This window comes from Mustela lutreola, chromosome 1 (genome assembly GCF_030435805.1).
Source record: "Mustela lutreola isolate mMusLut2 chromosome 1, mMusLut2.pri, whole genome shotgun sequence".
NCBI classification, from domain to species: domain Eukaryota; kingdom Metazoa; phylum Chordata; class Mammalia; order Carnivora; family Mustelidae; genus Mustela; species Mustela lutreola.
The window spans coordinates 10457515-10484512 of record NC_081290.1 but is presented as its reverse complement, the minus strand read 5'-3'; the positions used below and the strand labels follow the sequence as shown (position 1 = coordinate 10484512).

The following is a 26998-nucleotide window of genomic DNA, read 5'->3' as shown; positions in this document are numbered from 1 at the left end:
TAGATTGTATAATTGAGATTTTCTTCTTGAGGAAGGCCTGCATTGCTATATATTTCTCTCTTATGACTGCCTTTGCTTCATCCCAAAGATTTCGGACTGTCATATTTTCATTTTTATTTACTTCCATGTATTTTTTTAATTTTTTCTTTAATTTCCTAGTTAACCCATTCATTCTTTAGTAGCAGGATGTTCTTTAACTTCCATATATTTGTGGTTTTTTCAAATTATTTCTTGTGGTTGACTTTAACTTTCAAAGCATTGTGGTCTGATAACATACATGGTATGATCACAATCTTTTTCTACTTATTGAGGCTTGATTTGTGACCGAGTATGTGATCTTTTCTGGGGATTATCCTGTGTGCATTTGAAAAGAATGTTTATTTTTCTGCTCTAGGATAAAATGCTCTGAATATGTTTGTTAAGTCCATCTGGTTCAGTGTGTCATTCATAGCCCTTGTTTCCTTGTCGATCTGCTTTGATGGTCTATCCATTGCTGTGAATGGGGTGTTAAAGTCCCCCACTATTGTTGTATTATTATCAATGTGTTTTTTTAAGTTTGTTATTAGTCGATTTATGGATGTGGCTGTTTCCAAGTTGGGGGCGTAAATATTCACAAATTTTAGATCTTCTTGTTGGATAGATCCCTTTATTATGATGTTGTACCCTTCTTCATATCTTATTACATCTCTTATTAAACCAGTCTTTGGTTTAAAATACTAGTTTGTCTGATATAAGTCTGGCTACTCCAGCTTTCTCTTTTCATGTCTATTAGCATGACAGATGGTTCTCCACTGCCTCACTTTCAATCTGGAGGTGACTTTGTGAGATCTGAAGTGAATCTCTTGTTGACAGCATATCAGTGGGTCTTGTTTTTTTATCCACTCTTATACCCTCTATCTTTTGATTGGTCCTTTACTTTCAGAGTAATTATTGGTAGATATGAGTTTAGTGCCATTGTATTACCTGTAAAGTTGCTGCTCCTATACATTGTCTCTGTTCTTTTCTAGTCTTTGTTTCTTTTGGTCTCTCTTTGCCACTCAAAGAGTCCCCTTTTTCTTGCAGAGCTGATTTAATTTTTCAAACTCCTTTAATTTTTACTTGTCTGGGAAACTCTTTATTTCTCCTATTCTGAATGACAGACTTGCTGGATAAAGTATTTTTGGCTGCATATTTCTCCATGATATTTGTTATGCTCCACAAATAAGTGAAACCATTTGACTCTCTCTGCTTGACTTATTTCACTCAGCATAATCTCTTCCAGTCCGGTCCATGTTGCTACAAAAGTTGGGTTTTCATCCTTTCTGATGGAGGCATAATACTCCATAGTGTTTATGGACCACATCTTCCTTATCCATTCGTCCGTTGAAGGGCATCTTGGTTCTTTCCATAGTTTGGCGACCATAGCCATTGCTGCTATAAACATTGGGGTACAGATGGCCCTTCTTTTCACGACATCTGTATCTTTGGGGTAACCCATTTAGTAGTTGAATACATCATGCCACTCCTTTCTGGCCTGCTAAGTCACTGTGGACAGGTCTGCTGCCAGTCTTATGTGTCTACCCTTGCAGGTTAAAGACCTTTTTCCCGTAGGTGCTTTCAGAATTCTCTCTTTATCTTGGTATTTTGTAGGTTTCACTGTGACGTGTTGTCATGTTGACCTGTTTTTGTTGATTTTGAGGGGAGTTCTCTGTGCTTCTTGGACTTGATCTGGGACACCTACAATACATATACTATTGTGCTTTGTGGAATCGCTGAATTCCCTAAGTCTATATTCAAGATCTATTAGTTTTCTTTCCCTCTTTTCAGACTCATTATTTTCCATAAATTTATCTTCTGTATCACCTATTTGATCCTCTACTTCTTCGTCCTCATTGTGATTATATCCAGTTGGTTTTGCTTCTCAGTTATAGCATTTTTTTTCCCCCCGCATGACTAGTTTTTAGATCTTTTATATCTACAGCCAGGGTTTCTCTCTGGTGTCTTCTATGCTTCTTTCAAGCCCAGCTAGTATTCCTATGACTGTTGACTTAAATTCTTGTTCAGATATACTGCTTATATCTGTTTTAAACAAATCCTGGCTGTGATTTCCTCTTGATCCGTCTTTTAGGGAGAATTCCTCCATCTTGTTATTATGTCTGGGTTTCTGTCTTTTGCTATGAAAGCTTGTTATGTTTCCTGTTCCCGAGAGTAATACTGTATTAAGAAGAGGTTATATACTGTCCAGGGCCTGGCTCCTCAGGAAGTATTTCTGGTATATGCTGTGCATACCCTACTGTTGTGTTTTGACTGCTCTTTTCCACAGGTCAGTCCCCTACAGAGTTCCTCCTTTCTTGCATTGAGAATTGTTTGGACCTTTAACTAGGTGTGCTTTGATTTGCTTGTTAAGATAAGCCTGATTTAAAAAAAAAAAAAAAAAAAGTCCAGATCTAAGAAAAGAGAACAGGAAAGGGAACAAAAAAAGCAAAGGGATGAACAAAAAATTGTAATCTGATACCAAAGAAAAAAGAAAAAAAAAGAAAAAATTAAAAGAAATCCTGGTCCTATTTTCACCAGAACTGCAGCTGATGCTTTAGAACACTCTATGATGGGTAGACTTGGTACATGCGGGGGGCCTGTGTTGGTCCTCTGGGAGAGAGGCGCAATGTGCAGGCTTACAGTCAGACCTGCCCTGGTAAAGATGCTCCTGCTGGGCGCAGAAGGTGTAGAGTTTGGTATAAGAAACTCCAGCCTCCCCTGGAGCTGCTCGGTTTCTCTCTGAAGTCTGACTGTGCTAATGAGGGGTGGGGGTTGGAGGATGACATCATTCCACCCTCTCACCCCTGGGGAGGGGAACCTGTGGCTGCTGCTGTTCAGGAGGCCCTCACAGAAAGGGAATAGTCTCCCCTCCTGTGTCCTAGACTTTTATCAGACTCCTGCCCTCAACCTGTCCATGCCCAGACTGTGTTTTATCTCTGGCCAGTGGCTGGGATTCAAAACTCCAAATCTTAAAGGGCACAACAAGCCATGGGCCCACTTGCCTGCTCCAGAGGAAAGCCTTACAGTGCTGTACCTGGCACCGTTCTGTCCCATAAAAGCAGTCCCATGATGCTCAAACACGGTGCTTAGGTATATTGTGATGATCAGTGAAAAGCTGGGACCAGGTTATCTGCCCTCCATGCATGCCTTTGTACCCTGCTATTTAATGGGTCCTCAAAGGATCCCAGCAGGCCTTTTGTCCTTAGAGAGGCAATATACCCTCTTCCAAATGTATTCCAGGAAGGGGTGTGATCAGGATGCCTGGGTGGCTTAGTTGGTTATTAAGAGGTGGCTTTCAGCTCAGGTCATGATCCTAGAGTCCTGGGATCGAGTCCTGCAGCAGGCTCCCTACTCAGTGGGGAATTAGCTTCTCCCTCTGCCCCTTTTTTCTGCTTGTGCTCTCTCTCAAATAAATAAATAAAATGTTAAAAAAAAAAAAAAAAAAAAAAAGAAGGCTCACGATCTCACCCAGGGCAACTGAGGGGATCCTCTCACCACAGCATGTTGCACAAACCCTGTGCGCTGATCTTTCTCCTGCTCTCTCCCTCTCTCCCTGACTTCAGTCCATGAAAATCACTCCCTACCTTTTGCAGCACCATAGCTTTTCTCTCTCCCAGTTCTCAGCTCTGAACCACGCATCTGCCACATTCTCTCTCCCCAGTCATGCAGATTCTTTTCTTTATCCACAGATCAATTTTCTAGTTGTTCAAAATGATTTGATGTTGCTTTAGCTGTGTTCGAGTGACCAGGCAAGCCTAGGGTCCCTGACTACTCTGCCATCTTAATTCCTCCCTTTATCTGGCAACTTTACGTTTAAAGTTTATTTTACTTCAGATTTGTTTTCAGATAAAAAGGTAGATAAACTGGTAGATATCTTCCTTGACTATGTCAGCCAGTCAGATCTTGATGAATGCTTTCAGTTAAGTAAAGTTTCTTTGGGAGCCTGATGTATCGTAAGTTAAACCCCGCCTCTGTCGTGGTCAGTTCTTTCTTATTTTTTAGTGACATGCAGTCCCTTTGGTGTGCCGGCTCTATACTTCTGTCACTTCTAGCCTTTCCCCATCCCTGGTGCAAAGAGTTCCCAAAGCCCTAGTCAGTCTCTCTCATCACTTAGTCTTTCACCTTCCTTTCCCTGTCCTTGTTTTTTTTCCCAGCATGCCCTCCTTCCTTCCACCCCAAACACCAGGTTCTTTCCCACCCACCACAAACGCTACAGAAGTCTTCATCAGCTCTGAAGAACTTCCCTTGATCTTGTAGTGCTCACATGCACTGGCCTATCCTTTTGCTACTGTATTTCCTGAAAAAGTAGTTTGGGATAGCCTTTTCAATTTTTCGTCCTCTTATTGCTCCAGTCAGTTCTTTACTTTGAATCTCCCTCCAGAATTCAATATCAGGAGTATTCAGTATTAGGAATTAGCTTTGAACATGTTAAATTTAAGAGAAAAAAAAGGATTTTGCTGTCTTCATCCTTCATCGTCTTTGCAACACTAGACCCTTTCTGCTCTCCTCCACATACGACCCTTTCCTCCCTGGATTTTCAACATTCTCACATGCCTTTCCTTTACCCATCACTCGCATGGCATATTCGTAATCTTTTGTAGTATCTTCATTTTGTTGTGGGTACCTTAGATGTTTTACACTGTTTTCCTTCCCCTATGTTGACATCTTCACATCTGAAATGCATTAGACATCTCTCTGTGCAGCACAGCCACAGTATTCTTGCAGTGGAAAGTTCTAAGCATCATAAGAAATAGAGGTAAATGTGCTCTGAGAGTTTTGACAGAAGGGACTTCTGAGGTTATGTTCCCTTTTGTTTTCTGCTTAAATTTTTGGTGTAAGTAGTTAAGTTATGATGTATAGAATTCTGCATAGAGAATAAAGGTCAAATCCACAGAGGAGTAAGGATCACCTATAAGGAATAAAGGACCGAAGCTTTGAGATAAAAGGCTCCCAACTTAAGCCCAGGGGAGATAATGGTGGCTTGAATAAGGGTGTCAGCAGTGGTTATGGGTGAGATGTAGTCCATGTGGGGATGTGATTTTTTTTTTTTAATTTTATTTTTAAGTAAACTCTACACCCAGCTGGATCTCGAACCTACAACCCCAAGATCAAGAGTCACATATTCTGCCAACTGAGCCAGCCTGGCACCCCTAATTTTGGATGTGATTTGAGATCATTTTTGCCATAACATGATATGTGAGAAAGAGAGGAATTAACAATGACTTCAAAGTTTTCTGTGTTTAGACTCTAGTAGGATGAAGTTGCTATTAACAGAGATGGGCAAGATCCTAGGGGAACAGGATGGATTAGAAGTTACTTTTGGACACATTAACTTTAAAATGCCCACAAGAATTCAAACAGGGGTGGAGTTTACCAAGAAGTAGTTACCAAACAATTTTTCTCTTATTTGGAGAACATTTGCTGATGTGTTAACAAATCATCATTAGTCTTGTGATCGTGAATTGGCTCTTCGAGTCCATGAAAACGGGAGTGTGGTTGACATACAAAGAGAAAGCGTACTATGAAGTTGGAATGATCCCACGGGTGCCAGCACCGGAGCAGTGCTCCTGAAGCTTCTTCCATCACTGCTTCCTTTGAGGTCCTAGTGAAATCTGTGGTTGCTTTTCCTCGATATGTACTCATGCACAGTGTCTCATGTGATATTTCAGGGGACTCAGGGATTTCTTTATTCAGATTACTTAGCATCCATGCTAGATATGTCCAACCCAGGATTGCCTCTTTTAGGAGGCAGTGTTACGTGGTGTACACTTTCCACCATGACGTCCTGAGTCATAACCAGAGTGGTTTGCATGTGAAGAGTACTATTCTGTACCATGACCATAGTGACCTTCATGGGCCTCTTTTTCAGCCATGTAAGTGAAAGTCCTACTGGCACTTACACAGGGAAGTGAAATTACTTTTTTGTTTTGTTTTGTTTTCCAATTAAATAGTGGTAGAGCTGAGCTTGAAGCTCATGGTAGTATTTTCCCAGTCTGCTTTTTTGATATATGTTCAGTATTTATGTCAGGTAAATTCTTTGGGAGTTGTATGAACCTGGGGAAGAATTATTTACATCTTTTTGTTTTTTCTATGACTTACCACAATTTGAAAGTGCATATGATCAAAACCACAACTGTTCACAGTGAATCAACCAGTATCAAAAACACTATCCATGAAATAATAATGTAAAGTATGAAAAGTTGTCAAACAAAATGTGTGATGTACTAGCATGAATGAAGCATGAAATTTTTATTTAAAAGGATAATAGAAAGTAATATAGGAGCCTTAGATAAGAAATTAAATCAAGGAAGATAAACTTACAGCAAAGGACCAGAAAGTATATATTTTAGGATTTATGAGTCAGATATCTGGTTGTTGTTGAAATTACTCAGCACTGCATTATAACACAAATACAGTGATGAACATTATGTAAAGAAATGAGCATGATTGTGTTTCAAAAAACCTTATTTATGAAAATAGGACATGGGCTGAATTTGGCCTGTGGAATATCTTTTGTTCAGTATTGGGTTAAACTACCCATGGCAATTTGAGACAACTTATAAGTGATAGATATAGATAATATTTATTTATTTTTTAAGATTTTATTTATTTATTTGAGAGAGGGAGAAAGAGAGTACACGTGGTGGGTGAGGAAGAACGGGGGTGGGGGGGGTGGAAGCAGACCCCCCCACTGAGCAGGAACCCGATGAGGGGCTTGATCCCTGGACTCCAGGATCATGACCTGAGCTAAAGGCAGATGCTTAACTTACTGAGCCTCCCAGGTGCCCCAGATATAGATAACTTTTATTTATTTATTTTTTAAATTTTATTTTTTAATGTTTTACTTTTCTTTTCTTTTTTTTAAAGATTTTATTTATTTATTTGACAGACAGAGATCACAAGTAGGCAGAGAGGCAGGCAGAGAGAGAGAGAGAGAAAGAGGGAAGCAGGCTTCCTGCGGAGCAGAGAGCCCGATGCGGGGCTCGATCCCAGGACCCTGAGATCATGACCCGAGCCGAAGGCAGCAGCCCAAACCACTGAGCCACCCAGGCGCCCCTATAGATAACTTTTAATAAGACAGCATTGTTTTTAAAGCTGTCTTCCCTACAGACTAAGCTAGGATTCCTGAGAGGTAACTCAGCAATCTTCTTTGAGGTAGATTAGGGGTATTAAGATAGAGAATCTCAACGCCTCTTAACTACATATCACAGAATAGCTCAGTCTTAAATATTAGGATTTCAGGTAAATTTTCCATGAAGAGGCATTTCACTGATAATTAAAATTTGAAAACTCTTGAGTTATAGCAAGTGGTAAATAAAATCTGTACAGTTTCTTTTTTATGTTCCCTTTACATAGGCAAAGCAAAATGGATCTTTGAAGTACAAATATCATTTGTACCCAAAAGTTTCTGTTTCATAGATAGCAAAATGAGATATATTGGGGGTAAAAGTTATATAAATAGTATCTGTGACAAATTATTAACCAATTATCTAAAATTTTACTTTTCAGATTTACATATATACACCATTAATAGATGAGCCATGCTTTGTCTTAATGGTTAGTTTGCTTGTGATATCAGTGCTTCCTCAAGTCCAGAGGAGATAATCTTCATTGATATCAGCTTTATGAAATAAAAGCACTAAAATAACACAAAAATATAGATGTCTCTTCAGTGATATTCAAATAGAATTATTTATACACTAATGTTAAACTTTTATGGGAGTGGGAAACTTCATGTATATCTATCCTGAGAGATCTATGCAAGCTCCTGAAGTTTTTGTATTAAAGTCCTTAGGTGTTTTGGAAGCTAAATTATCTGCATGACGATACACAGAATCATTTGGGGCTTACAAAATAGTGATACTGGCATTTTAGGTTGATATAAATGAGAAAACATACCTATCATTTTTATGTACATGTGTATTGTTTTTTGCCTCATCCTGAATCTCTCTAAGAAAATCAATAAAAATTGCCTGCTGGGATTGTCTTAACACAGCTTACTTTTTTTGGACTATAAAGGAGTCTGCTGATGTTAAAATGCTGAAGTGATATTATGGTAAATTTTTGCTGATTTGAAAACAAAGAAATCTGTTACCTATTATGACCTCTAAACTTTAAATGTGTTCTGCTAAAAACATCCATATGCAGAAATCTGAAAAACAAGATGAGACATGATTAATCACCTCTCAGAAGAAGAGTTTGATAAAAGAATAATTATGTAACTCAGCTGTTTATAAGTTGAAACTAATACAGAAAAAAATATTTCAGGGAAAGATCTAGAGTTTATATTTTTATTGATTTACATAAGCACTTATCTTCTGAGCTCTATAAAAATATGAACTCTTTCTGGCCAGAAATCTTTCTTTTACATGTGTGATATTTTATGACTAGGGTACTTACATCAAGAGAATTCATTGAATAGTGAAATATATTGATGATGTGTTTGGTGTCAGATAGAACTCTTGCTCCAAAGGACAGGAGAAATTTATCTTTCCATATTTATTTGCAAGGTATTCTCAAATAACTCTTCTGTTAGCACATGACATACACATTAGCCTTGGACCCAAGAGGAAGTCCAAGATCACGGTGCTGGCAGATTCAGTGTCTGACGAGGACTTCCTGGTTCCTAGACAACCTTCTTCTCATTGCATCTTCATATGTTAGATGAAACAAGGTAGCTCTCTGGGGTCTGTTTTATAGATACATGAACTCATTCATGGAGGCTCCATTGTCATGACCAAATCACCTTCCAAACACTATCACCTATGATTTTCAACATATTTAGGGGAACTGTAGTCTGCATCCCATTTAGTATTGGTCTCTAAGTGGCTGCAAGAGGACATCACATTTTAGGTGAGGTAGCTCTTATGTGACTGAAGGCAGTTCTCTAGAGGAGGAGGCAGGTGTGAGCTGGTGGCAGCTAAAACTCTGAATAGCTAGGAAATGTGTACCCTGGCCTTACCCACCATGCTAGCAAAAAGATTCTCCTGCATATTAGAAACAGGAAATAGGAACAGGAGTTAGTTCCTTCAAGAAGTACTGATAACCCAATAGCAACTCATGAGATAGAAAAAAATTTGAAAATTGACCCATGAACTTGAGGTCAGGTAACATTGGGATAGATTAGATATCCCCCACATAACTCCATAGCCCATTACAGAGTATTCCAGTACTGGCTCCTCATGAAGCTGACCTTGAGTCAACAAGAAAAAAAGCTATATTTTATCAGGATATGCAATTGAAAAAGCAGGGACCATCAGCATTTTTACCATCTAATTCCGTAAACCACTAGTCTCTAGTGATTTAGAAAAGAGATAGCTCTTTTGCGAAAGCGCTGGGTAAGTTCATGGTGAGCCTAATAAAGCTTTTAGAGAGCATTGACCATAGGGCCATCAACTTGAATGCAAAGAAGCTGTGGACTACAAAAGAAAGTACTTTTTGAACAACAAAGGTGTTTCAGAGAGTCTCACATTTTGGATATTAGTGTGTCTCAGTTTACTCTCAGGAAGGTTGACAGGAAAGAAGGATTTTGTGGTTTGTTTTCTGTTGAACAAATGGATGATTGTAGGACTGTAGCTCAACCTAGCTAACAGATTGCATCATTTCCATTGTATTTTCAGTCATCGCTAGCCTCCTGGCCCCCCTTACCTGAGTCCATTAATACTTCCTCAGGTTTCACCGTCCAGTGGTTGCCCACCAGATGTTGGGCAGAGACTTATAGCTAAACCCTACAGAGCGCATCAGATATCAAATGCTGCTTTTTTCGCGTTGGTGCTCTCTAGAAAAATTTTCGTGTTTTTCCTCTTCAGTACCATAATGCTACCTTTGACTGGGCGTTTTTGTCAACGAAGAAGTGTTTGAAATATGGAGGAAAGCTCGTGGGGAACAACTGTGATTTTGTTCCCGATATCACACTCATGTCTTTCATCCTCTTCTTGGGCACCTACACCTCTTCTATGGCTCTGAAAAAATTCAAAACTAGCCGTTATTTTCCAACTACGGTAAGTACCTGAGCTTTAAATACCTTTCACTGAATATATGCTGTATTAACAATAATACGATGTTACAGAATAAAAAAGTCTCCTGTAATTCAACTTTCACAATACAATTTTGTGCATTAAAACATTGATATCTAGTTTTTGTCCATGTATGTATTATGTATTTTTAATCTAATTAATGTCCAGCTTTGAAAAGACTTTCAAGAATTTTGCTCACATAATTCTGTCATAAATTCTATCATAATTCTTATTGTACTGAAGGAAAAAGTAGGATGTTTTCTAATATCTAAAAATGCATGAGTAAGAAAAGACCTTTTAAATCCATAGTTTTAAGTACATAAGCAAACACTTTTCATACTAGCAAGGAATTTTGAGGTAGAATTTCTAATTCATGAGCTGTACATGTGGTAATTTAGTAGTTGAATTATGGGCTGTGGGAGTAAATTTAAACCAGTATTGGTATAAGATAGGACCATCATCTGAGCCAAAATTTCCTTCTCATAATGATGAATGCTGTAGAACAGAAAAACAGATAATTGAGCTGGGTTGTGCAGACATCCTGTCTCCCGTTAATATGCTTGGGTGAACGTAAAGTCAAAACTGTGGTTCGTGGAGAGACTACAAGATAAGACCAACATTTAGTTAATGGCATTTTGTTTTTTTACCTGCAGAGTGAAACTAAGATAATCCTTTGCTTTGCAGTTCAGTCCTCAGTGTTTAGGATGCCAGTATTTCTTAGGTAATCTTGATTATACCTGATTTTTATCAACGAGCTGCTCTTTGCAACCGGAATCTCATGAAATTTCTCCCCTTGTGTTTTGTGTGGAAGGAATGGAAAGGTTTTAGAAGACACAAGATAGAGTTGCTGAAATTACTTTCTTTCATTTTCTACAGAATGAAGCTTAATATATTCACACCTAGGAATTTTTTTGACTTTTTTGTATAAAAGTTGATTTTCTTATAAAATTGAAAATAAAAGGAAGGATTGATAATTGTTTTCAGTCCGTTTGAGCTGCTATAACAAAATACCATAGACTAGGTGGCTTATAAGCCACAGAAATTTATTCCTTATGGTTCTGGAGGCTGGAAAGTCCAAGGTCAGGTACCAGCAAGGTTGAGTAAGGGCCCTCCTCCTGGCTCATAGTCAGTCCCTTTTCACTGTGTCCAAGCACGGAGGAAGAGTTAGGGCTCTCCATCGGGCCTCTTTTATAAAAACACTAAACTTATTCATGAAGCCTCCACCCTTACTACCTAAGCACTTCCTGAAGGTACCACCTCCTAATACAATCTTTTTGGAGTGTTATGATCTCAACATAAGAACTTGATGGGGGACACAACACTAAGACCATAGCAATAATGAGATGTCCCAAACTAGCTGGGCCAAGGAATGAAAAATTTTCACAAAGTGAAATGTAGAAGTATTCAACTTAATGTGTCTAAAACAGGTGTCGCAAAATGGTGGTCAACAGGCAGAATTTAGCCTGTGGCCATTCTTCATTTAGATCATAGTGTATATAAACACACACACATGCACCTGCTTGAGGCCTTAGATAGAACCTGTACTTTTCAGGTAGTTACTGTCCTCATAACTCTCAATTATCTAAGACTTGCCTGCTCTGTATGTTCAGATTAACTGCCCATCCTGGAAGATATTTGAGCTCGTAACACTAGTTCACACTTGGGGAGACATGCTAACTCAATCCACCTCTTCAACGGTGTAGTGTTGTGTAGGCCAGATGTCTTGGGTAAAATGTCTTTGAGGATGATTTCTTCTTCCCTGTTGAGGTTTTTCCTTATTAGTTAATTCATTAGACTTTCTCTCTCTCTCTCTCTTGTTGGCTCACATCTTGGGAATTATCACCCTTTTTATCTCTTCCATTTGCTAAAGTCGGAAATTATATAGAGACAGCAGGTGAAAAGTAGAAAATTTGTGAAGCAATTGTAAGTTGTAATTTGCAAAATAAGCTAGTTTTGACCTTAAGATGAATAAAGATCATTTCAACTGCCTATGTAGGCATCACCTTTTTCTTCCAACAAGAACTCCCAAACTAATAACAGCTCTTCAGACTTAAAGGAAATTTCTCCTTATAAGAGTGCAAGTGGTCATTTCTCAGTGTTGATAAATGCTGCTGAGAAAGTTATGAGCATATGAAAATAGAATAATGATGGTATTCTGGTTATTCAATCCCTATGAAGAGGTTTCTCGGCATAGTTTAGAATTGTGTATAGCAATCATAAAATAAGCAGGAAAAAATATATGTGATTTCTGAGGAGCTATGTTGAGGTATATAGGCTTCAGACTGTCATCTCTCCTACTCACTTTATATTTATAGCTAAACAGTAGCAATCCATACACAAATTCATAAATTCATGCACGACTAATAACAGATTTTTCGCTCTTTTACTTGCCAAAATAAGTTTGGATTTAAGCTGTCATTTAGAAGGGTGGTCTCTATAGGCAGGAACTGATAGGTTAACTGACTCTTATGCTTACAGATTACGTTCTACAGTTACAACTTCTATGCTTAAACAGAGTAAATTAGACAATCCTCGACTGCTGTGACAAGAGTCAACCAGCTGTTACGACTTCCTCGCTCACACCAACCGTTCACACGAAACAGAACACTAATGCTGGATGGCAGTGCCCTTGTCATACAAAATACGCTCTTTTCCTTTAGCTGGCTCAGCCATCTGTCTTTTGCATGCTCATTTCTAAACATTTGTAGGTTAGTTCAGACTGTAAATTGCTAGAAAACTCTTTTACTTCTATAGGATTCCTCACCTTGGTTACCACAATCCTGGACGCAGACTCAGTACTTCATCCTTGATGACTGGTGGGATGCAGCGAAGCAGAGATGAATGCTGCGTTTCATGGACAAAGTGCAGATGTGAGAACCCAGAAGCTGTAGAATGTAGTACTAGCACTGCCGTTCACTGACAGTGTTAGTTACGTGGTTTTTCTTTCCACATTTGAACAGACTCATCTTCCTGTATTCCTTATCTCAGCTAATAATATCATCTATCCTCACAGCCACCCAAGATCAAAATCTCAGGATCATAATTTGTCGATCAGTGAGTCTCAGCAGGAAATAAATTAGACACTTGGATGGGATAATTTGAAAGGTCCACGAAAGCATTATTTACAAAAGTGCAGTTAGGTTTAGGGGATCTACAAGGGAGAGTATAGTGTCCAGTACTCATAACAGTGGGGTTGTTACTATCTATCCCTGGCCCAAATGTTGTGCCAAAGGAGTGGTTGCTGGAACCCAGAAGAAGAGAAAAGGCTGGAGAAAACTGTCCTGGGAGCTGCTGTGACCTTGGACTGAGCAATGTCACCAGCCTGAGGCAACCTCATAGCCATAAAGCCTAGGGAATAAGTACCTTGATCTCTCTTTTCCCTCTGATGGCCTTCCCACGCTGCCCCAGGCTAAACCCAGCTGGAGAGCAAGGGAACCTACTGAAGACCACGCAGGCCCATCTCCCAAAGCAAGAGCATGGTGACAAGGTGTACAAAATAGATCTGGTGTGACAAAAGATGTTATTTCTTACATTTACCTCTTCAAGTTTTTTTTTTTTTTTTTCAATCAAATTAAACTTGTCACAGTCCCCTTGGTTATCCTGCTCAAATCTCTGTCCCTTATACTGACATTTCTATTCCCCTAGTTCAGTCAGTGACCTACTTCAGTCATGACCTTGACCTTGGCCAAGACCAGGGTCAGTTATTCACACTTTCTCTCCCTCAGGAGGCTAGTGGCAGTCCATCAGTATGAGCACTTGAGGTAAAAGAGTCTGTTAGCCTGCCTGTCAGGAATTTAATTGTATATCAGGGACGTCCAGAGAGCCCTAGTGCCAAGGGGAATGTGAATGGAATACCAGCACTCCACTTCCTGTGTTCTTTGCACTCCCTATTCTTTTTAGAGGGGTGCATCAGACTGTTACCTCATATTACCCCATGCAGTTACTGGTCTGTTACATCAGCCTCAAGTCTTTGGTCAAAAAGACTTGGGGCTTTTGGCATCAGAGCTTTCTATAGAGAGCATCATCTGTGATCTTCTGAGGCACATGGCTCAGGGCATCAATCTGAAATGCTCCTCCAGAGTGCCCTGCCAACAAGTGATCATATGCCACCCCCGCCTCTGTGCTGGTAAAGCGGAAGCAATAGCTTAGTGCAGGAGTGTAATTAGCAGTAGATTGTGATTAGTGATAGTAGTACTCATAAAGCTGTAGAACTTCTGAATTAGGCAAAAATTCATGGGTCCTTTGATATATAGTCAAATATAGTGTGGCCGGCTGATGCATATAATTGACATGAAAATGTCTTTCTTAAGGAACCACTTAATTTCATCCCCCACCCCATTAGAATAAGTAGCAGTTTTGACCCTCATGTAAATTGATATATTGGTAGGATTTCTTTTTTTTTTCTTTTCTACTTTTCTTTTTATTTCTCCTCTTCCCTTCTCTCTGTCTCTTTTTCTTTCTTTGAAGAGAAAGAGAGCGGGAGGAGGGGCAAAGGAAAGGGGAAAGAGAGAATCGTAAGCAGGATCCATGCCCAGCAAAGCTGGGGCTTGATTTCATAACCCTGAGATCATGGCCTGAGCCGAAATCAAGTCAGATGCTTAACCGACTGAGTCACCCAGGTGCCCCAAGATTCTTTTTTTAATATGCCTTCTGATTGCTGTTGTCAGTTAAATAAAATAAATTCCAGGTAACATCAACAGCTGTGACACTTTCCACACTTTATTTAGATGACACTTGAGCAGAAGGTTCTTTGATATCCTTAAAAAAAAGTATTCTATAATTAATTAGTATACCCATTCAATATTAAAAAAAAAAAAAAAGATGCCGTGACCCTAATGTGTGCTTAATACAATACTAGGATACAAAGACAGGTAATTCATGTGCCTGGCCTCTAATAGGAACTAAGTATATATTTGTTGAGTAAGTTAGATTTTTGGGTTTTCAAATGAGTGTGCCTCGTTTTGATTCTTCCGCTCCATTCATGCTTACTATCTTCTGTGGAATCACACTTTGATGCTTTCCTGTCTCCCAAGTATATGGTGGTCTTTGAGGAACTGGCTTTATGGATGAGAATAAAAGTACAGGGCTTCAGGGATTTCAACAGAAATATAATGAGCATTATAGTTAGGTGACACATTTCGTTTTTATCCATGTGAAACACAGTCTAGAATTCCACAATTTGCTGTATTTCCATGACTGATAGTTGGCATTTTGGCCTGTGACAGTTCTATTAAAGTTGGATGTATTTAGTTGGTAAACAGTTCTTCAGAGGAATCAGGTGACATCCCTATTTGTTTTCCTTTTCTTCCAGAAACTCTCTGGTGAATGGGAAAAACTATCATATCAAAACAAATAACGTATCCAAAAATTAGGAAGAAATAAAGGGCAGGGATTCTCTGTCCCATTCTAGTGTTAGTAATGCTGGGTAACGTCTGGCTGGTTCTTGCGGAAACATCAGACCACATCATTGCATCGAAGCTAATACACAAAATAACTTTGTTGTCAGTGAAGGTGAATGAGGTATTCAAATTCTTGTACTATTTTGTACCAAGGAATATAATTTTCAAAGTCAAATTTGTTTAATCCAAAATTGATTTTCATACTTTTTTCTTAAGAGTGCAAAGGGATATTTGATTATAAGTCCAACTCAACCTCTTAAACATTTAACAAAGTTTATAAATACTTCAGTTCATATGGATATATGGAAAAAAAGGCAGCCATCCTGAAATGAGCCCTAAGAAAAATAAGGTTGGGAGCGCTGATCAACCAAGTGTTTTTTGAGAGCTTTTAATGGTGGCACTCAAGCAGTCTATGGACACTAATTTTGACCCTGGTACTTTGTGGTCCTAAACACTTTCAGCTTACTTGCCCATCATAGAAAAGTCATAAGCATTGAAATCCATTCTTTAACACAAAATGGCCTCCTGCTCCATTTCCAGATTGTCTCGTTTATACATATGACTTAATTATTCTCTTTAAAACTTCAATTTTTATACCTTAATATAATTATAAAATCACCTTTCTTCTTAACTATTCTTTCTTTTTTTAAGATAATTTATTTATTTTAGAGACAGAGCAAGCTGTGCAGTAAGGGAGAAAGGCAGAGGGAGAGAGGGAATCTCAAACTCCCACTGAGTGCAACGCCAAGGCAGGGCTCAATACCCTGAACATTTATTTATTTATTTTTTAATTTTAATTTTTATTTATTTGACAGAAAGACAGGAGAGAGGGAACACAAGCAAGAAAAGTGTGAAAGGGGAAAGCAGGCTTTCTGTGGAGCAGGGTGCCTGAGAGGGGCTTGTTACGAGGACCCTGGCATCACGACTTGAGCCCAAGGCAGATGCTTAACCCACTGAACCACACAGGCACCCCTGGAACTCTTTATTATAATGTTTTTGGGGAATATATCAAAAGATCCTATTAGAGGGCTAAGAAATTTTGATAATTGGGTCTTAATCATTGCCTTTTAGTGTTAGGACTTCAAATACCATCTAGTCCAATACTGTCTCTTACTCCTGACAAGGAGTCATCTGTGTGCTGCTTGAATGCCTCCTAGAATAGGAACTCATATCTCTGAAGGCATTCCTGATAGAAACACAGATCTTCCCTGCCACAGCCTCTGTCTGCGGGGTCTGCCTTTGCCCTCGGAAGCTACACCAAACAAATCAGTTGTTCTTCTTTGTGACAGATTTCACATATTTGAAGACAGGTCTCCCAACAACTTCTTGAGGCCTACCATCATTTTATATGTAATGTTTTTCAGAATCCGATTCCTCTCTTTACCCATCTCTGGATCAGCTCCATATTTTCACTTTCTACTTAGAATATAGTGGCCAGATTGAGACACAGCATGTCCCATGGGATTTGATCATTTGCTTCTCACATACACTTACTAGGGTTTTTTGTTCTGCTGCTCAGTTTTGAAGCAGGATGCAGGAAGAGGCCTGAGTGGGCTGAAGTCTCACTAGCATTCCTGCTGAAAGACTTCGTAGGCCTACTCCCCTCTGTTCCATGCTTGGAAAAACAATTTTTTTAAATGTAGACTTCCATCGGGAAGCTCTAAGCACCACCCAGAGGAAGTGCCCAATCCAATTCCCTTCTTTGTTCCCTGGATCTCTGACTCTAGAATTCACAGCATTAAAATCCTGGATCCTAAGTCAGACTTTCCTTTTATTGAATTCTAACTATAGTGGGTATTATTGATTCAAAGTACAGCATATTATGATTGCTATACTGATATCAATGCTTGTTTTTTTTTTTTTTTTTTTAGTGCTCTGCTTGGACTGGTAGAGGGGAATCAAATTTCAAAATTCTCATGGTATTTTGTGCCTTTTCATGGTTGCCAAAAGGCACATATTTGTCTGGTATACTTTTTCTCATCTACAATAAATCCTTTTTTCCACTGTTGTTTAGCAGTTTCCAAGCACCAGCGTCGTGAGAAGAATTGACATCATGAGTTCATTTTTTATCGAGAACCCACAGGGTGCCTGCTGCTCTCCTTGTCTCTGTAACAGCCCCATCCATTGAGAGCTGCTCTGCAGGCCCCCAGCCTGTCCCTGCTTAACTTAGGAGCAGCTGCAGCCCTCGCAAAGTGGAAATCAAATGTCCTCTGGGCTTCAGAGAAACCAAATTCATTTTTTCCTCCTGTAAATGAACTGGCTTTTCCCTGCTGGTGTCTCCATGATTAGGACTCTCTTAATAATTAATAAGTACCATCCTTCATGAAGAGTCTGTTTATAGTAGTTTATTAGGTTGGTTTTGCCCCAGAACAAGAGAACAAACAGTGTATGGTTATTTGAACTTCTCTTCCCATCTGTGTAATTTCTTTTTTGCTTTGATAATTTAAATATGTAAGCTTGTTTCTTAGTGTTTCTTATGAGATTAGTTGAGATACTTGATAATTAATTTTGTAGAGAACAGAAATATTTTTCTCCTCGTCATTCTTATAATTTAAAGAATGGTAAATAAAAATAAAAGTGCTCAAAACCAGTTGATATAAAAGGATCTTAGTTGAAACACACTTTTCTTTGCCTTATTCATGGATAGAGGTAGGAATTTTCTTACATTTTAGCACATCTGTATACCATTAAAAAATAAACCTTTTTTTTTTTTTTTTTTTTGCGAGCCCTTGCTATATATGAGTTGTCTTAATTTGTGTTTCACTCAGATTGTCATAGTTTAGAAATATTGAAGTTTGAATCTGGAGGGACTTAGTGTTTGGCTGGAAGGACATCCACAAGTTGGACAGACACAAGTTTGTCCAAGCTAGATTTGAAAACTCCCAAAACCACAGGATTAAGTATGAAATCTTGTGGAAACAGGTTTCTCATGAAAACTTTGGCACTTCTAATCATTACCAAGAAGAGCTAGAAGGGAATTAGGAACTATGGGTTTCTAATTTGATTTCTTTATTTATATGTTGGCACATAAAAGGTGGTTGTTTTGGAGTTGTTGAAAGAGCTCAAGTTTGATGAAAATGGAAAGTAAAATAAACAGAATGCATGAAGGGAAATTCATGTATTTTTTTTTTTCTAAATGTGTTTGGAAATGTGAGAAGGACCTCAAGAGAGTGATTCTTATCTCCTTAAAGTCAAAGCTCTTGTTCACAGGTCCTAGAGTGTATCTAGTAAAAGCTATATTTACTGAGCACTTGACATTTTTAGGGTACTTTATAGTTCTACTGTCAGTTTTCCCTTGTTCAAATTAAAGTTTAATTTTAGTATAGGGTAAGAGTTGAACAGTCTACTAAAATAGCACCCTACCTGCCTTCTTCAATTACAGGATTTGGAGTTGAATACAGAAGTATTCTGGGAAAAACCAATTTCCTTACTATGAAGTTTAAACTGGATCTAGTATTTTAGAAATGCATGTCTGATCATAAACACTCTCCAGGAGTGATTTCTGCTGTAACTGAACTGTACTATACAGTTTAAGGAAAAGGAAGGGGAAACAGAAGTGAATGTTTTATATGGAACTTATCACCCTGGCTGTGATTTTTAATGAGGCTAAGCAATATTATTAATAAAGTAGCTTTTCCCCCCATAAATTTAAAGAAGTATTGTCCTAAATCTTATTAATATTTGTCTCTTAAGCTAGTTTTACACCATAAATATACATAAGTGCCACATTTGACAAGAATACCATTGCTGAGGGTTTCTTCCTAATACATGGTATTTCATCCACACACACACACATATATATATATTATATTTCTTCCACAAATATATATTCATGTGTATTAGTTTGGTAAACTGATAACTAAAATAGATTATTTATTTTAGTTTCCTATAGATGGTATGTCAAATTATTAGAAATATGAGGGTTTAAAACAACATAAGTTTATTGTCTTAAGATATGGAGGTCAGAAGCTAAAATGGGCCTCAGTGCTCTAAAGTCCAGGTGTTGACAGGGCTGTGTCTTTTCAGGAGGCTCTGGGAGAGAATACATTCCCTTGCCTTTTTCAGCTTGTAGAGCCTGCCCACATTCCTTGGCTCATGGCCCCTTCCTCCATCTTCAAAGCCAGCAATGACCAGTTGAGTCTTTCTCACAGTGCATCACTGTGACACTGACTCTTCTGCTTCCCCTTTTCATTTATGAGAACGCTGGTGATTACATTGGACCTACAATCTTGGATCATTTCACCAATCTCAAGGTCATCTGATTAGCAACCTTAATCTGTATGTGTACTAATTCCTTCTAACCACACAACATTACATATTCATAGGTTCCAGGAAATAGGATATTTATTTACATCCTTAAGAGGGCATTATTTTGCCCACCACACGATCTGACCTAAGTTTTAACATGACTATTCTGGGTTACCTTGACAATGTACTGAAGGGAGGCGGGCAAGTATAGAATCAGGAAGATAAGATAAGCAGGAAACCACAGGCGATATAATGGTACCTTGGACAGGAGAGCAGTGGGGGTGGTGAGAATTGACAGCATCCTGAAAGGTAATTTGCTGACCTATGAGATGTAGGATATGACAGAGAGAAGAGTTATGCAAGTCGTTCAAAGTTTTTGGCCGTAGCCATAGAAAAAAATTAATGGCCATTAATTAAGATGGAGAGAAATACAGAAAGCAGGTTTAGGACTTAAGTGTTCAGTTTATGGAAGGGTAAGAATGAGTCTAATGTCCCAGGTGTCTGGTAGTGATTCCAGTAATATAGGTCTGTTCCCTTGCAGGGCCAGAGGTATAAGGCCCCCTGGGGCTTTCTACCAGGGAATTGAAGATTGATTCATTTGCTACCCTCTACTTCCCTTCTGTTTATGAGAAAGAGGAGCACTGTCTTTTTAATAACTATTCCCCTTTTTTGAACAACTTCTAGCATGTCTAAATTGTCAACAAATTGGATTTACTGGATAAGGACTGGGAGGGTGATAAAAAAGAGAGAGATAACTTCTTTTTTGCCTTTGCAAAAAGACCTCTGGTCTTCCCATGATTTATAACCTACTGGACTGGAGAGATTGTTGTAACATCTTATTATATTCTTGAACCTGTTTCATATGACCATCTTTGCCAGACCATTCTGAACTGCCCATGTCAACACTTACTTGCACAAAGCTTAAGAGATGGGAGTTTCCCCCCAGTACTGAGCCCTGGGAAACATCCTTTTTCTGCAGGGGTTCCAAATACTTCCAACCAAAATCAGCTGAGTGGCAGTTCCATATTATTACTGGGCTTTTATATCTTGTTTCTTGGAATTGATGATCCCTTCTAAAGACCTCCTGATGGTAGATTATTTAGTTTTTCCAGTTGTTTCTGCAGCCAAAGAGGTCTCATGGAACTTGAAATAATAACAGTTAACATATATTAGGAGAGTTTATTATGTTCCAGATGTTATGTTAAGCACTTTCATGGCTTATCTTATTTAATTCTTTATAATGCACTGGTGAGGTTGTAGGGATTATTTTGGCTACATTTTACAGATGGGAGTCGTTGAAGCTAAGAAAGGCTAGATATTTACAGATAGGAAACAAATGTGCTAGAGTTCCAACCCAGAAACTATATTCCAACCCAGAAACCTGCTGCACTATATTTTTCTCCCCAGATTGATCCCTGCCCTCTTTTTGTGCTTGACATTATTGTGCAATTGGTGCTAGTTTGCCCCTAACATAGTCCATAGCTGGCTTTCTGCTTCTTCTGTGTACTGCTTAAGAGAGCTAAGCGTAGCAGAACCCAGCCCTTCGAAAGGGAAAGGAGCTCCTAGCCAAAAGGGCCATCTTTGATCTTGCTGCTGGTTAGGACCCAAGGTTCCTGGCACTGGGCAGTGGTCAAGAAGAGAGCATGATGATGGCCTTCAGCATATCCACTTGCCAAGTACTTGCGTTCCTCAGTTTCATTCCTACCGAACATCTGACTGCAGTAGTCCACCCTACAGAGCTGTGCAGGTACTCAGCCCCTGCCTGGTCTCTTCATCCAGCGGTACCAGAACACTGACTGCTCACCCTGAGGAAGCTTCACCACTGCTGAGTCCACCCTGATTTGCTTAGAAGCAGGCTGCCTTGGGTATGCGACCTTCACGAGGACATGGACTGTGTCTGTGTTGTTCACTGTGGTAGCCCTAGCACCAGAGTATAAGGCACTGGGTAAATTCTTGTGCAGTGATCAGATGACACACCATGTGCATGTACTTACGGGGACAAGATATCTGTGCTCTAGTGGGGCTCCAAGGCCATTGTCTGGACCAATGGATCCCACTGTGGAGATGCCAGTAGTCCCATGCTCCCCTGCTGACTCTGAAATGACCACTCTGCACCCACTGCATTGGAGAGGTTTGGGTTTAATGCTGCAGCCCATAAACGCCAGCCCTTGTCTTGACCAGAGGCAGATATTTTGGAAGCTTCAAGTTTGTCAGCTGGTGGCAGCTACACTGAAGAGATGGTGGACAAGAGATGCCCCACATAGAAGAGACATTAAGCACTAGCCTACAGTGAAAAATATTTTCTTTGTCAAAGGTGGTGACATCATCACATTTCTCTCTTCCATCATCTCTGAGGTCTTGAGTCCACTCAGTCACCTAGAACCTGTAACCCCTCTCCTGCTAGATTCGCTATCTTTTCAGATTACTTTATGGAATTATCTTGCCTTGTACACACAGTGCTATTTCCCAAATAATAAACAGAATTCTTTATTTTTGTGTAGATTTTTACAGTGTGCCGTGAGATTTCATCCTTATGTACATATCCTTGTGCTGCATACAGGAAGAGTGTTTGTAGAGTATTTCAGAAATATATTATCTATGATTCCCTTCCCCTGCCTACACACCACACACACACACACACACACACACACACACACACACACTCTGATCTGTCCTGTGTAGATTATGTCTGTTCAGATGAGAAAGTGATGCAAAATCAATTTGAAAAATAATCTCTCTGCAGTGGAGACACCTCCTTTAATTTGCTGGTGATGCATTACTATAAACCGCTCCTGATACAGAATACTTTGCTCATTTCCAACACAGGCAAATATATTGACCTGGTGCTAAATAGTCCCTGGTTTCTTTTTTATTTTTTTCAGGCAAGAAAACTGATCAGTGACTTTGCCATTATCCTGTCCATTCTCATCTTTTGTGTAATAGATGCCCTGGTAGGTGTGGATACTCCAAAACTAATTGTGCCAAACGAATTCAAGGTAGGTGAACTTCTGCTTTGGGTCATTCCTGGGATGCTATGGCTTTCTTTCCCTGTTATATTTTGTTGTATGTTTTTGAGTTAGTTTTGTATGATTATCTGTTTCTTTATTTCAGAAGTGGTCTTTTGCTAGGCATGTGTATACACTTTGTCTATTTCTTCACTAAAATCAAATGCCTGATTAGGATCAAGTGCAAGATTCACATTATACTGATTTTTATTGAAAAATACAAACTCTGCTTTATATTTTTAGAGTATTTAAGATAAGCTAAAGTATTTCCATACAACTTATCACCTTGAACCATATAGTAATTCTAGGATGTAATGTTACTATCATCATCTTGATTTGATGAAGTTGATGTTGGAACTCATAAAGATTAAGGGAAATGCCCAAGATTATATTACTTATTCACTGCTCTTTTCCTGCTACCAAACTACTTGCCATATACACAAAATAGTATGTAAAGTGCATTTTAATTATTACAAAGAAGATACAGGAATTATTCATTTTATAGATCTGTTGGTATATGCAGGCCTAATGGGTAAAATTCACGTTTCGGTCATTCTTACGTGCCCCTCTGTAATTTTTCATTATGTCTTCCACTTGTTTTGTAGAACACTCCTCACCTCTCTCTCTCCATCATTGAGACTATACACTTGCTAAGAAAAATTAAACTAACTGCAGTTTTAGCTTAATAACTACTTAATGAGGAAGGGGGATCTCTGGTATAGCAAACTGTTGCACTGTCTCTGCCATGTCATACTCCTTAGCAAAGATAAGTTTTCAATCATTCAATGATTAGTTCACTTAAGTTAATATTTATTGAATGTTTGCTTTGAGCTAGGCTCTTTATAGGGGGTTTGAAATGCACTGATGAACAAGAGAAAGTTCCTTCCTTTCCCAGTTCTCAACCTGATAAAGGTAGTAAGATGTGGATAGATTCAGTGATGTGGTTACGAGCAAAGGGGGGTGGAAGACAGAAATACCTTCAGAGAAGTGACTTTCTTTTTTTTTTTAATATAATTTTTTATTTTTTATAAACATATATTTTTATCCCCAGGGGTACAGGTCTGTGAATCACCAGGTTTACACACTTCACAGCACTCACCAAAGCACATACCCTCCCCAATGTCCATAATCCCACCCCCTTCTCCCAAACCCCCTCCCCCCAGCAACCCTCAGGAGAAGTGACTTTCTTGATAGTAAATGTGGAGAAAATAATTCATAGGATTCTGTTTTGGGTTATTTGCATTATTTAGCATTAGGAAAAGGAAAGGAAAAAAAATTTTTTTTCCATGTAGTACAGATGTATGATCTGACAGAGGATAGATGGAGAACTGGAAAAACAATTGTATTTTTCATTTTTGGTAATATTTCTGAGGATTTAACCAGTGATTCTGCCTCATTTTTTCATATGTATAAGAAAGACAAGAGTATTTAAACAAATTCAATTATAACATATACAAATATTTGTAGATGTTTCTATCTTATATTCTGTGAAACAGTTACAATCTGACAGTAGTAGAAACAACTTCAGTATAATTGTCAAAATTCATGGACAAAATGCAATGTCATTTTGTCATTTTTTTGCCTGTGTCTTTACTATTTGAGCATTTCTTACAGTGCCTCTTGACTTAAATCACTGTCTTGCATCTTGAGTCCTTATCTTAGATCATCCTAAATGCACAAAATGGCATTTACCTATTTCCCTTCAGCCTATATTCTTATTCTCCTTCATTTAAAATACTGCCTTAAAATGACCATCTTCAGGAAGTTTTTGGTGACTAATCTTTGTTTAACCTATACGTAAGACTGCTTCTGTTTTTGAATATGTTGTCTCTTCAGAAATAAAATTGTGTCTTTCCCATTGATTTTTTTACCAAATAGTATGTTTTAATATTACTTGGAAAATGTTCTCTCTCTTCTTCAAGCCAACAAGTCCAAACCGAGGTTGGTTTGTTCCCCCATTCGGAGGAAACCCCTGGTGGGTGTACCTTGCAGCTGCTATTCCTGCTTTGTTGGTCACCATTCTGATTTTCATGGACCAGCAAATCACAGCTGTGATCGTGAACAGGAAAGAACACAAACTCAAGGTAAATGTTCGTAACAGTGCTCATTATTGCCTTCTACTTTCTTTATAGTACTTGAAAATACAAATTTATTCAAAACCAAGGCAATTTTTGTGAGAGTTAGATTATAGCTAATATTTCTGACTTGGCAGAGTCACAGATCACTTTGTGTTGACACATGTCCTTGATGTAATACTTTAGGAAGACCTCATTTAAAACTGAAAAAGTTGAAATCATATTTCCTTCACCACCAAAGAGGACAATGTAAACTGTTTACTGCTCAGCCACTGTCATCCTACATCTGATTTTAATGTGGTAACTGTCCCTAATGAAGACAATGACAAATACTTTTTCTGAGACTGTTCAGATAAAAGCATGTTTGTTTTTAATCTGTTGACTTGGTGAGTTACAGTAATAGATTTTCTGTTGTTGAGCCAACATTACAACCTAGTAGAATATAGTTTTTTTAATACATGGTTTTTATGTCTTTATGTATAATTTTTACATAGTTATATAATATATAATATACAGTGCTTTATATATGTATATATTAGGGATTTTTGCATCTATGTTTACGAGTAACATTGGCCCATGGATTTTCTTTCTTATAGTGTCCCTGTCTGATTTTGGTGTCAGGAATATATTATCCTTATAATGAACTGGGGAGTGTTTCTCCTCCTATTCCACTTCTATTCCATTCTCTGAAGTAGAGCACAATATTCTCTTTATTATATATAACATGCCGATTATCTTTTCTGTGAATGATCAAACATGCTTATAAAACTATTGGGGCTGAGTAGTTTTTGGGTGGAACTTTTAAAAACTGATGATCAGAATGTTCTGATGAGGAATAACATGGAGGACATTAGGAGAAGGAAAGGAAAGGTGAATTGGGGAGATCGGAGGGAGATGAACCATGAGAGACTGTGGACTCTGAGAAACAAATTGAGGGTTTTGGAGGGGAGGCGGGAAAGGGGTTTGGTGAGCTCGGTGGTGGGTGTTAAGGAGGTCACGTATTGCATGGAGCACTGGGTGTGATGCATAAGCAATGGCTCTTGGAACACTGAAAAAGAATAAAAATAATGTTCTGATGATTATAAAACATTCATAATTACTATTTTTTATTTTAGAAGCTTTTCTATATTTTGTTCCAGTTCCCAATATTTTCAAATTTATTGATACGTTGTTTATGGTATTCTCTTTTGTTATTTTTCTAATCTGAACCTGTTACTTTTCACTTTAAATCCTAATGTTATTGATTTGTGCTTATCATTTTCCTTGATCTATCTAGCCTGTCGTCTTTCAGTTTTATTAGTCTTTTTTCAAGGGAACAGTTTTTTACTACATTCGATTTTTTGTACTGTCACATTGCTTTCTGTTACTATTTCTTTATTTGTTTTGAAACCATTTTAAGTACTTCCACATTTGTATCTAGTTTATCTTTTCAGTGATTTGGACTTTTTATGTCACTGTCTTTGTTTCTAGTAATGCTTTTTGTCTTAAAGCTTATTTTACTTTGTTCTAATAAAGCTAGGGTAACTTAATTTTCACTCCTCTGATATGTATTTTTCTGTTCTTTTACTTTCAGTATGCATTGTGTCCCATGTCTTCTTGGACATAACACATAGGATCCATTTTTGTTGTCTTTTCTCTTGACTAAAACATTTAATCTGTTTAAATGGATAGTGACAACGAAAAGATTTGGATTCATTTTTACCACATTATTTTTGCTTTCTACCTGCCTAACTTTCTCTGTATTCTTTCTCTTTTATTCTCCTTTCTTGCCCTCTTTTAGGTTGATACAGTTTTATTTTTTTTTTTTTATTGTCTTCAATCTAACTTGTTTTCTGTTAGTTTGGAAGTTAAACATTTTATCTTTTCTCTTAGTGATTATGTTGTATATTTTAATATGCATCTTTAAGTTCTGAAGCTAGTCAGCATGTTTATCTTTCTGCTGAAATACACTAATGGCTAATATACTAATGTTGATATTCCTTCCTGAGTCATATGTTGTTACTACCCAGATTTGATTGCTATCTGGATTTAAAAATACAGTTAGACATGGTCAGTGTTTTTAGAATTATATACAGGTTTACCATTTTCTTTGCTCATTTCCGCTCATTCTCTCTCTCTCTCTCTTATTTATTTATTTCTTGCATTTCAGACCTTCCATTTTCAAATATTTTTCTTTAGACTGAATTATCTCCCTTAAATAGTTCTTACTAGACTTATGAAATTTTTTCTGTAGGGATCTT

General features: G+C 38.2%; 1 protein-coding gene across 5 annotated transcripts in view; it reads left to right on the top strand.

Moving 5' to 3' along the window:
- Window positions 1–26998, top strand: part of SLC4A4 (solute carrier family 4 member 4) — a 386600-nt gene that overhangs the window by 291274 nt on the left and 68328 nt on the right. For all 5 annotated transcript variants that reach the window (XM_059159558.1, XM_059159548.1, XM_059159567.1 and 2 more), the window contains exons 16-18: window positions 9825–10016; window positions 22561–22674; window positions 24606–24767. In XM_059159558.1, coding sequence (XP_059015541.1) covers window positions 9825–10016; window positions 22561–22674; window positions 24606–24767 — 468 coding nt within the window. The remainder of the gene's footprint in view (window positions 1–9824; window positions 10017–22560; window positions 22675–24605; window positions 24768–26998) is intronic.